The sequence below is a fragment of the Pan paniscus genome, chromosome 11 (assembly GCF_029289425.2).
Source record: "Pan paniscus chromosome 11, NHGRI_mPanPan1-v2.0_pri, whole genome shotgun sequence".
Taxonomy (NCBI): domain Eukaryota; kingdom Metazoa; phylum Chordata; class Mammalia; order Primates; family Hominidae; genus Pan; species Pan paniscus.
In genome coordinates, this window is record NC_073260.2 from 77448176 (window position 1) to 77460317 (window position 12142).

General features: G+C 46.4%; 1 protein-coding gene across 2 annotated transcripts in view; it reads left to right on the plus strand.

The window, feature by feature from the left end:
• The first annotated feature begins 8565 nt into the window (after positions 1-8565).
• Positions 8566-12142, plus strand: part of PSAT1 (phosphoserine aminotransferase 1) — a 33335-nt gene continuing 29758 nt past the window's right edge. The window contains exon 1 of one of the 2 annotated variants that reach the window (XM_003811450.5): positions 8566-9331. In XM_003811450.5, the coding sequence (XP_003811498.4) occupies positions 9011-9331 (321 nt within the window). In that variant the 5' untranslated portion in view covers positions 8566-9010. The remainder of the gene's footprint in view (positions 9332-12142) is intronic. The other variant, XM_055091926.2, reaches the window with a different exon arrangement.

The following is a 12142-nucleotide window of genomic DNA, read 5'->3' on the forward strand; positions in this document are numbered from 1 at the left end:
GTAATCCCAGCTGCTCAGGAGGCTGAGGCAGGAGAATCATTTGAACCCAGGAGGCGGAGGTTGCAGTGAGCTGAGATTGCGCCACTGCACTCCAGCCTGGGCGACAGAGCAAAACTCCGTCTCAAAAAAAAAAAAAAAAAAAAAAGTGATCATGTGTCACATTTGCCTCAGGAAACCTTAAAAGGGATAAAACAGTTATGGAACAACAAATGCTATTAACATTTTTCCTACATAAGGAGATCTAGAAAAACAAAGGCAAAGTATTTTAGTACCTGAAGAAACAGGTACTAGACAGTGTATAAACATGTCAAGTTCAACCAGTTAGAGAAGGAGAGAGACTGTTCCGTTCACTGGGTCTTCTACATAAACACATCTCAAGATTTTTATTGCAAACCAATAGCTTCTCCTCTGAGCCATACCCCTAGGATGGTTAGACATTTCCCTATGGCACTCAGCAATCGCAGAAACATCAAAGTCCAGGACAATGGCAACAACTAACTTGATGTTAGGCAATGAGAGGTAAGAATTAGCTGAGCATGAAAAGAGGAAACGTACAGAGAAAAATGGAAAACCTTAACCCAGGCTGCTTAAGAGACTCTGGATAAAATCTGGGGGTGGAGGGATAGAAGGGCATCACCAGCAAAAAGCCACAGGAGCACTCTTTGAGGCCCTTGTCTCCCGTTTGGAAAGGATGCAGCATTTTATTGAGGGAGCGGCAGCATCCCCAGGCAGCAGGGCAAGACAGGGCATGTCACACGCTTGTGCAACAGCTTTCTCGGCTCACACCCTTGACTTCTTAGATCCCATCTGATTGCTCAGGTTCAGCTTGTATTACTCGGAGCTTGCTCTCTTCTGGGACAATTTAAATTACTGACACCTTTACATCATTTTTAAAATAGGGCAGTGTGCCTAACAGAAAGAGTTGTATTCTTTGGAATGGAAATGCAGTGATTTGATGTTCTCTCCGTGGTTCAAAGCCCAGAACAGACTCCTGGTGATCCTGGACAAATCCTGGATCTGAGTTTTGGCTTTTCTTTCTATGAAATGGAAAAATACGTTACCAATAGGTTCCAGGACGTCCATGTATGAAGCCACAGGTGGAAGAACTGGCCCAGCCTCACAGCATCACTTTACCTCCTTGCACCATTTTTCTCATCAGAAAGTGAAGGAGTTGGCCTAAACTCCTGAGATTTGTGAGTCAAGTTGGATAATTCAATCACAAACACCCCAAAATGTATGTAAGACACACTGGAAATACTTCATATTTTCATACATGAAAATGACCCTGTGTTGTCTGGAAGAGAGTGGGTGCTCTTGACATTATTTGTCATAAGCACACTTGGTGATTTTCTTTGATCTCTAACCTTACAGTTTAGAATGCTTACAGAGTTCCTTTTGGCTCCTTAATTCCACATGGTTAGTATACCTGATTAGGATTCATTAATCATCTTTGGCTGTCCAAGGAAGTTTATGCATGTTTAACGACTTGAGACACTGGGGCCAGCCTGGGGACACCAAGTCATTCTGTGTTACCTAAGGGTTCCATTTTGGCGATGAAAGTTAAAGTATGCTGGGATATACAGAATCAGCATAAATGTTATTACTTTAAAAATTCTTTCATCTCACTCCTCAGTTCTGCAAACCTCCACCCAAATCCTTGGGCAGTCATCTGGGAATGGCTTTGTACTGATTTACAGGGCAATGTAATTTCTCCTTCCCACTGCCTCAGGACAATGCTGGGAGAGACTGGTTCTCAGAATGCATGGGTAGATGATTCTAAATGACATTCCAAGATTCCTTCCAGTTCTGTGAGTTTGAGAAACAAACATATGCTACCCTGTGGGCCTGGCTCTCTAACTAACTATTCTCCCTCCACAAAATACATCCCTTCAACAACCTGCAACTTGCCATTGTCTGCCATGAACTTTGAGTGGTTGTGCAAATTCAGATAAGTGTGACTGCATCTAGTGCAAGCTGAATGGAGGTGAATTATTTGGTGTATTCATCCACTCTCGCACTGCTGAGAACTACCTGAGACTGGGTAATTTATAAAGAAAAGAGTTTTAGTTGATGCAGAGTTCCATGGGCTGTACAGGAGGCATGGCTGGGAGGCCTCAGGAAACTTACAATCATGGCAGAAGGCAAGGGGAAAACAAGCACGTCTTAATATGGCAAAGTGGTGGTGGGTGGTAGGGGGAAGTGCCACACACTTTTAAACCATCAGATCTCATGAGAACTTAGTCAGTAGCACGAGAACAGCATGGGGGAAATCTGCCCCCGTGATCCAATCACCTCCCACCAGGCCCCTCGCCCAATATTGGGAATTACAAATCAGCATGAGATTTAAGTGGGGACACAGAGCCAAACCATATCATTTGGTAAGCTTCCACATGCAGCTTCACTCAGCATTGAAGAAACTGAGCTAGAATCCTAATTGCATGGCGACACGTTAGGACTCGATGAGGCCTTCAGCCTTGGCAGAAATGACTTGTGGGAGGATGGGCCTGGAGAACCACAGGCTCTCAAAGGGTGCAGAGTGGCGTCCTAGGATCTTCAGGGGTTTTTGGTGGTCTTATGCCTATCCTTACCTCACCCTTTTAGAATTATCAACCCAGCAACAGACTGTTAGCATTTTCATTAATTTCCTTCTTCCTGCCCTGTACTTTCACTCAAGAAATATTTATCAAGCACCTAATATGCTTGATGCTGGGGATTCAGCAGTGAAAAAGGCAGGTGCAGTCTCAGCTTCTCTGGGAAGTTATGGTCTAGTGTGGAAATGGACAACAAACAAGTACTATTGCAGAGGCTGGTGAGTTTCCAGAGAAAAAAGCAAGGGCTGAGCCAAGAGATGACTAAGAACCAGGCTAAGTATGGTCTTGTGGGCCCATTAGGAGTCTGATGGTTGTTCTAAATGTAACGGGAAGCTGTTAGAGGGCTTTGAGCAGAGGAGCTACATGATCTACCTTACGTATGTTTTCAAAAGTTCAGTGTGGTTGCAGTTTGGAGATTGGATTCTAAGTCAGTGATGTCAATGCAAGGAGTCCAGGCCCAGGAGTCTAGAAGAGATCATGGGAGCTTGGACGAGGCAGGCAGCATGGAGATAGAAGTCGATAGAGCAGAGAAAAATTGTGAAGCAGAACAGATTGAATTTGAGAATGAGGAAAGATGAAACCTCCTTTAAAACTCTGCTGAAAGGGGTGCAGGATAATTAATAATAATAAGCAGTTTTCTGTCTCTAGGGGTGAAGACATCAACTTTGGAACAGACCTCTCCTTGTTTTAGCAGAATTATCACAATAGGTATAGTATATGTAACCTCATTCTTTCATTCAACAAATCTTCACTGTATTCCGTACAGTAACATGCTGTATAGGCTTAGGCTGTATCATATAGCCTAGGTGTGTGCAGGCTGTGCCATCTAGGTTTGTGTAAGCACACTCTATGATGTTCACACAACGATGAAATCGCCCAAGGATGCATTTCTCAAAACATATCCCTGTTGTTAAGCGATGCGTGACGGTACTTGTTGAATGAATGAATCTGAACACATCTGTTGATGTTCTGGTTTGGGACTATAATTTGTTGTCTAAGTTTGAGTAGAATTTGTGACTCCAAGGAGGTGGGCTTAAAAAAATTGTTTTTGGAGATAGTTAATTGTTGTGCTGATGAGAAGCAGCTTTTTCTTTCATTTTGATATTTCATATGAGGCGTATTCTTACGTCATTAAAAAGTCTTCACACACACCCTGCTTGGATATGCCTCAGATGCACACACCACAACATGCTGAGCCAGTCTTCCCTCCCCTCCAGCTCCCTCCCCTCAAGCCAGCTGCTCCCCTTGCCCCTGCCCAGTTTGTTTTGATGGTTACAGAAATGCCTCTCACCCCCAGCAGCTTTTAATTCTTGTTATTTTTAATTAATCTTTGCTGCCTTTCTATACAAGACATAAGCCAAACAATACAATTAAATGACAGTCCCTGCTTATCTCTGAGACAGTGTGCGTGGTTCTTTGGAGCTGGCACTCAGTTTGAAGCATGAGAAAAAGAAGAGGAAAAAGCAAGACTTTTCACATCCTGAACTGGCTTCTGCTCCCGTCATCCCTGGATTTTCTCTCTCTGTGCTTTGCCTTAGTATTTCCTCTGGCCTCATAAAGAAAAGGAAAGAACAAAACAACCCACAGATTATTAACTCTACAAAAGTCGTTCTCAAACAGCCTGGATGGTTGTCTGAAATAGGCATGTGTTGACTTTGCACAGGTGGTGAAACGAGTGGTCTGTGGCTAGTTTTCAGGCTTCCATGTGGAACCCTTCCGTGAGGCAGCCCTCATGAAGAGTGCTGATCCCAAAAATGCACACGCGTATGAGCAGAGCCAGCAGGGCTGGGAGTGGAAAATACCAGTGCGTAAACACGTTACAGAGACGGTGCCAGGAGTTGTGCCCCTTTCTCTTAAAAAAAAAAAAAAAAAAAGTTAAATAAATTCTGATGCTTTTTCCACTTTGAAATCTTTTTAGGATGTAAGAGGTAGAAGCAGTGTGCATCCCTGTGTAATTCTGCCCACTAGTCCACAGAGAGCGTGCCTGTTAAATAACCTCTTTAGGGATTTCACTTGTGCGAAGTTAAAGATCTTTTAAACATCTATACTAATCTTTAAAAATAAAGCAAAATGAGGCCAGGTGCAATGGCTCATGCCTGTAATCCCAGGACTTTGTTGGACTAAGGTGGGAGGATCACTTGAGGGCAGGAATTCGAGACCATCCTGGGCAACATAGCGAGACCCCTATGTCTACAAAAAAAAAATGAAGCACAATGGGTAAACCTTGAAGACATTATGCTAAGTGAAATAAACCAGTCACACAAAAGGGCAAATTCTTATGATTCCACTTACAGGTGGTACTTAGAGTGGTCAAATTCATACAGACAGGAAGTAGAAGGGTAGTTGCTGGAGCTGGGGAGTGGCGGGAGTTATAGTTTAATGTGTACAGAGTTTCAGTGTGGGAAGATGAAAAGGTTCTGGTGGATGGTGGTGACGATTGCACAAAAATATGACTGTACTTACTGCCACTTAACTGTACACTTGAAAATGGTAAATTTTATGTTATGCATATTTTGTCAATAAAAAAATGAAGCAAAGTAGGCAAGGAAATAAACTGAGGTAAAGAGAGTAGGATGGATATCTTTTCCTATCTGTTGGGGTCAGAATAAAGAAAGTAATAGGACTTTGACTTTTGGTTTCTTTTTGCTACATAAACTATGATTACTGCCTCTCTCCCACTTTTTAAAATTGTTGTTTGTTTTTGAGACAGGGTCTCACTCTGTCACCCAGGCTGGAGTGCAGTGGCGCAATCTTGGCTCATTGCAACCTCCGCCTCCCGGAATCAATCATTCTGTATGATTCCGCATACAGGAGGTACTTAGAGTGGTCGGATTCATAGAGACAGGAAGTAGAATGGTGGTTGCTGGAGCTGGGGGCAGCAATTCTCCTCCCTCAGCCTCCTGAGTAGCTGGGACTACGGGTGCGAGACACCATGCAAGGCTAATTTTTAAATTTTTTTTTTTTTTTTTAGTAGAGACGGGGTTTCACCATGTTGGCCAGACTGGTCTCAAACTTCAGACCTCAAGTGATCCGCCAGCCTAGGCTTCCCAAAGTGCTGGGATTATAGGCGTCAGCCACTGTGCCCAGCTTCCCTTCCTCACGTTCTCTGGGAATAATGATAAGGGAAAAGGATCTTTAGCTCCAACTACAAAAAGGGCAGCAGAAATAATCTTGTCTCATTCCAAATAGATTTTCTCCCCTGCTCATGTTGCCTACTTCTCTTCTCACTCCTCTCTAAACAGGATGGCTGGATCTGATTGGCAATCGCAGCAGAGCCCAGCATCTTTCACATATAGAAGTACTCAATGAATAATACTTGTGAAAATTGAATTTCTGCCTTTTTACGAAATATGTATTTCATAAAGAAGCTTCTTTGTACTTGCTAAATGAGAATCTACTAAGAGGGAAGGATCCCTCCCACATGCAGGGGTTCCTCTGGACTGTCTTTTTTTTTTTTTTTTTTTTGAGATGGAGTCTTACTCTGTCTCCCAGGCTAGAGTGCAGTGGCGCGATCTTGGCTCACTGCAAGCTCCGCCTCCCGGGTTCATGCCATTCTCCTGCCTCAGCCTCCCAAGTAGCTGGGACTACAGGCGCCCGCCACCATGCCCAGCTAATTTTTTGTATTTTTAGTAGAGACAGGGTTTCACCGTGTTAGCCAGGATGGTCTCGATCTCCTGACCTCATGATCTGCCTGCTTCCGCCTCCCAAAGTGCTAGGATTACAGGCGTGAGCCACCGTGCCCGGCCTGGACTGTCTTTATAGATCAGTGCAAAATAGGCAAGAAGGACAAAATAATATTTTGAGATTAAATTATGTTTCCTCCTTCGCTGCTGCTTTATTCAAGCACTTAGCTGAGGGTGTTCCTTGTTGAACTGGAGGAAATTTGGGGGCAGAACACTATAAACAGTCCTTCAGAGAGCTTGTTACCTGTAGGCTCAATAAGGCCTCAGATAAGCTGGAGTTTGTCCCTCAAAATATTGATCTGTACAGTGTTTTGCTGAAATTTATATTTGTAGATGTTTAAAAATGAGATGTCACATAAAAATCTGGGTTCCTGGGTTTTCTTTCAAAATGTGAAGATAGCTCAAGCAACTTCATTTGCCTGCTTGGCAACAACCAGCTGGATCTGAACTTCAGCTGTTGCATTTAGGATGGCATAATAATTAGGATAATGTGAGCTGCTGTAACAAATCGCCTCTCATATTTCAGTGACATAGCACAAAAGAAGTTGATTTCTCACTTACATATGACAAGTCTGGTGCAGGTGATTCAGGGACCTGGGGCTCCCTCTTTGCTGTGTCTCCACTGTCCTTAGGGGCCAGGGAGTTTTTTGTTTTCAGCCTGTGGAATGGGAAAAAGGAAGTGGAGAAGCACACCCATTTCTCAACCACCCTGGCCTGAAAGTGACACATATCCACTTGGCCCACATTCCACTGGGGGGGCCCAGTCATGTGGCTCACCTAGATGCAAAGGGAGCTGGGAAACGTGAAGCCGGTTTGAGCAGCCACTTCCTGCCATCAACCCTATCCCATGGATGGGGGAATCATAAATGTGCAGTGGCCGCGTGCACCTGTGCCACAAATGGACAGGTGAACTCAATTTGCCACAGTTCCCACTACTTGTTTCATATCCCTGAGTGGCCCCTGGAGGCATTTGAGTTTGTGGCTCTGGTTTAAGGTGTTTGTGGGCACAGTGTGAGGAAGAAACATGGAAAAGACAGATTTTCTCTAGACTGAAAAGGAGATTGCCCAGGGGCGGGAGGAAGACAGAGGTCAGTGGGTCCTGAGGCTGACGGTATGTGTGACTTGTGTCCCTGAAATACCATCTTGGAAACTGCAGGACCCCCGGGAGGAATGGCTGCAGGGGATGTCTTAGCAGATGAGACAATAGCCACCGCCACCCCACCCCAAATTCCTGTGCCCCTAGTGGGATACAGAAGTAGTAGGGAGCTCATCAACCCAAGCAGCCACATCAGCTTGGGCAGTGGAAACAACTCAGCCATATCTTTTGGGAACAGAGGACCAAATGGATGTGCTGTCCCTTCTCCCAACCCACTACATGGGACTGTGTATAGCCCTGGTGTTAGGAACTAACTCCAGGAAGGATGAAGGCTGACTCCCTTAGTCTCCAGTAGATAAGCTGCTAGGGGCAGCTACTAATATATAATAACTGAGTTATTTACGTAAAATAATGGATATGTGACGCTTCTTGCATGCCTGAGTTTCTGGGCTGAGATTTATTCTGTCTTGAATGTCGCGGTTTTCTTAATGAAGTTGCTGAGGAACGCAGGGGCCTTGTTCATTTTGCCTTTTTCTGGAAACTTTGTCCTCCAATTCCCAGATCCAGAGCAGTGCCTCTGCTCTCAGCCCCATACCGCCCACATTCTCATTAGGAAAAGCAAACAAAAGCCAAAGCCCTGTCCAGTTACAAGCCTTCTCTAAACGGGGCAGTTGGACTGTATATATTCCTGGCGCATCAATTTTACTCAGACAGGGAAAATATTTTTACATTAAAAGAAACTAGGTTAAATTATGGCAGAGAATGCAAAATTCACAGTTTAAAAATGATGAAATTCCAGACTTCAAAGGAACTTCTTTCTTGCAGGGTAGGGGGAGGGTATTCTGTTTCAGAACCCCATGCGGGTCTCCACTGGAGTTCTTTTGAGAAGGACACTTCTGTGGAAAAGTTTGAGCAGCTCTGGCCCTGCGCCTGGCCTGGCTAGGGGCCACCTTCTTCTGGTTTGGGCGGCAGCGCCCTATGGGTATCGCGTTCTTGTTAATATCTCCTCACGTTTCTAAACTCACAGCTTGTCAGCGCGGGCGCAACCTGAGAGCTGTCGCAGGTTTCCAGCTCACTCGTTTCCCAAAGGAGGAAATGGAGAATCAGCGACTTTAAAGGACTTGCCTGGCGGGCATCCACGCTTCCCAGGCTATCGCTCCTCCCTGCGTCCTTGGCCACCTCCGTTCTTTAATCCTGCAGGAACTCGGGACCCACGTGCAAATACAAAGAACCGTATCCACCCACCCCCGGCCCTTCTTCATCCTGCGCTTCCAACCTTGGGGGGGTCCTCTCTCTCCACTGGGGTATCTGACGCCCGTGGGGGTGCTTAGAAAAGTTTGGTAGATTAGTGACTGGTGGTTCTGGAACAAATACATCACAGCCCAAACTGGGGGCTGGTGGTGGAGAGGTGGGTGGATGGGGGCTACAAATCTGCTCGGCAACTGCCCTTTCGGCCAAGAGAGAGGAGCTGAGGTCCTCTGGGGTTGGAGGACTGGAACCGGCCAGATTGCGGGCTCAAGGGGCGAAGGCAGGTTGGCAGGGGCAGCCTCTTCCCGCCGCCCACAATCCTCGGGCGGGCGCGCAGCCGAGCCGGCTCGGCTGGCTGGCGCAATCTCGCGCGCTCCTTGCATTGATCAAAAATGGGGGTTGAAACAGTAAACGCGAGGAGGAGCAACTGCTTCGACTCGGCTCAGAAGCGCGACCAATGGGGATGTGAGCTCCTTCGCGCGAACCAATTAGCGCAGGGCCTGCGACAGCACGGGCCAATGGGGCGCCGACTGGGCGCAGGAACAAGGCGGGGGTTCGGAGCCGGCTGCAGACCCTCACCGCAGCGGCCAGGAACGCCAGCCGTTCACGCGTTCGGTCCTCCTTGGCTGACTCACCGCCCTCGCCGCCGCACCATGGACGCCCCCAGGCAGGTGGTCAACTTTGGGCCTGGTCCCGCCAAGCTGCCGCACTCAGTAAGTCCCCGCGAGCGGGCGCCGGGAGTGAGGTTCAGGCGGGAGCACGCACGCGGGTGGGTTTGCATCCCTGCGGGTGGCAGTCGGATTCCCGCTCCCTGCCTTGAGTCCCCTAGGCGCTTTGCATCAGCGTGCACAGCGGGATCAGCAGCTCCGGCAAGCGGGCTTCGGGAAGAATGCAGTTGGTGGTGAAGCTCGGCGAGGCGTGCCCGTGCAGCTGCCCCTGGCCCTGACTGCTGGTGCGAGGCAGTGCACGACTCAGCTGGCCGGGGCCTGCTGTCCCGCCGGTGCCACGCACCTGCAGACGCCCGGGCTGTGCCATCTCCTGGGCCGGTCCGGGGGCTGGGGCGGGGCGAAAAAGAAAAAGCTCTGATCTCTGCGTTCGCCTCGCGCAGCTGTGCGGCGAGCCCGGACAGTGTGGAGCGGATGCATGAATGGACATAGTGTGAATGAGTGATGAACAGGAATGAACCGATGACAGGTTTTGCATATGCAGTGGATCACGTTAGCTGAAAGGGATTGCAAACTTAAAGGTCCGCGTGTGCGTGCCCCCCTACGCCTTACACCAGTGTTTGCTTTAGCCAGCACTTAGGAACACTGCTTTTCAGAAATGTAAATTTGAAAACCTTCAGTCCAACTTTCCCCTCCTTGTCCCCCATAGAACCTACCCTTTCCTAAAGCCTTTCTCCCCACCCCCCTCCTTTTTTTAACCTGCTTGTCCCCTAAAGGCGTTCGAGTATTCTAACTCTGGTAGACTTTGGGCTGCTTAACCCAATTCCCTGTTCATTTCGTTCTGGAGTAAACCGAGTGATTGAATTCTCTCCCGGGCCACAATCAGATCTTGCTGGTGGAACTCACTCTGCCTTCCCAGGCCCCAGCCCGGCTCCTCCCCTCCCCCGCCAAACCCACCGTCCCCAGCCCCACCCGCAGTGAAGAAGGCAAAGTCTCCGATGTGCCTTGAACCCATTGTCAGGCGGCTGCCGCCGCCGTTAGATTTTTATTTTTCTAACCAGGATAGAGCTGATAATATGTTGGAGCAGCATGAGGCATAGCCAAGTATTTTACAATTATCAATTGTTGAGCAGAGTAGAAATCTCCCTGGGACAGAGCCTCCTCTGTGTTGTGGTAAGAACAGAGAATCCAATTTTAAAGGGGAAAGGACTTCTTACTTTTCTAGGGGCAGCGCTCACAGTAGCTGAGAGGACAGGGCTTATTTTTTCTCAGTGGTTACAGTTCATTTTAGGCGAGATTCCCTGCTCCAGCTGTGGAGATGTTTCCTGTAGCCTCCTCCTGCACCCCCCATGTTTTGGAGTGTTCCCAACGTTTGTTCCCTATGTAATTCGTTATTAATTTATTACTATAATTGTAATGGCAATTGTCATCAGTAATACAATTATTTGTTATTAATTTTTCTGGGAGGATTTTTGCCCTTGGACTGCATGTAACCTGGGGGGCAGGAGGGTGAGGGGGCAGGCAGATGTTGCTTTTTATGTATTTCCTTGATTTAGTTGAATTGTAAATATTAGAGAAGCTTTCAAACTTCTTTTGACTGTAACCTACAGTGAAAAACATGTTTACAAAATGACAAAGTATACACATTCAATTGTAACAAAAATAAATGCCTTATGAAATGATGTGTAGCCTAATTACCTGTGACATACACTATTTTGTATTCTATCCTGCTCTAGTCTGTTCTGTTTCATTAAAAAAATTAGTCGTGAGCTGGGTGTGGTGGCGCACGCCTGTAATCCAAGCAACTCAGGAGGCTAAGGTGGGAGGATCTCTTGAGCCCAGGAGTTTGAGGCTGTAGTGAACTGTGATTGTCCCACTGCATTCCAGGCTGGGTGACAGAGCAAGACCCTGTCTCTTAACAACAACAACAACAAAAATTGGTTATGATCCACAAAAGCAATGCATTCTTCAACTGGAAAAAAAAAAACCTACTGGATTAGGGAGGTGTGATTTTTCAGTAGGAGTCTTTAAAACTCTTTGTAATTATTTTGGTTATAAACTTTTATAGAACTATTTTCAATGAATGCTGTCTATAAGAAAGATACAGTCTCAGGAGCAAGTTCAAAGATTATTCACAGATGAATGTTTCTCTTTACTAAAAGAAAAGATTCACTCTATTTTATTTGATCAGCTGGTGCTAACAAGCATCCAACATTTCAGAAAACAATAACACATTCTTAGACCCAGTCGTCAAGGCAGTCTTTTTTTTTAATCTAATTCTTTTTTTTTTTTTTTTTTTTTTTTCTGAGAGAAGTCAAGCTCTGTCACGAGGCTGGAGTGCAGTGGCTTGGTCTCGGCTCACTGAAACCTCCGCCTCCCGGGTTCCAGCGATTCTTCTGCCTCCGCCTCCTGAGTAGCTGGGATTACAGGCACCCACCACCAAGCCCAGCTAATTTTTGTATTTTTAGTAGAGACGGGGTTTCACCATGTTGGCCAAGATGGTCTCAATCTCTTGACCTCATGATCTGCCCGCCTTGGCCTCCCAAAGTGCTGGGATTACAGGCGTGAGCCACCACGCCCGGCCTTGTCTAATTCTTTATTGTTAAAATACTGTTTTTTGAGACAAGTTGCAATCCAGTTTAGGTTATAGCTGTGTTTTAATGATGCCCTCCTTAGCAAGCATCTTAAAAAAAAAGGTGCCTCCTATCTGTAGACCTTCTCTGGCTGGTTGCTTTTGCACTTATTTTGTGTTCATTTTTAAAGCTTTTCTTTTTCTCTTTATTTTTTATTAAGGGAATCCTCACATACACAAAGATAAAAGTAGTGTAATGAACCTCCAAGGACCCATCTCTGAGACTC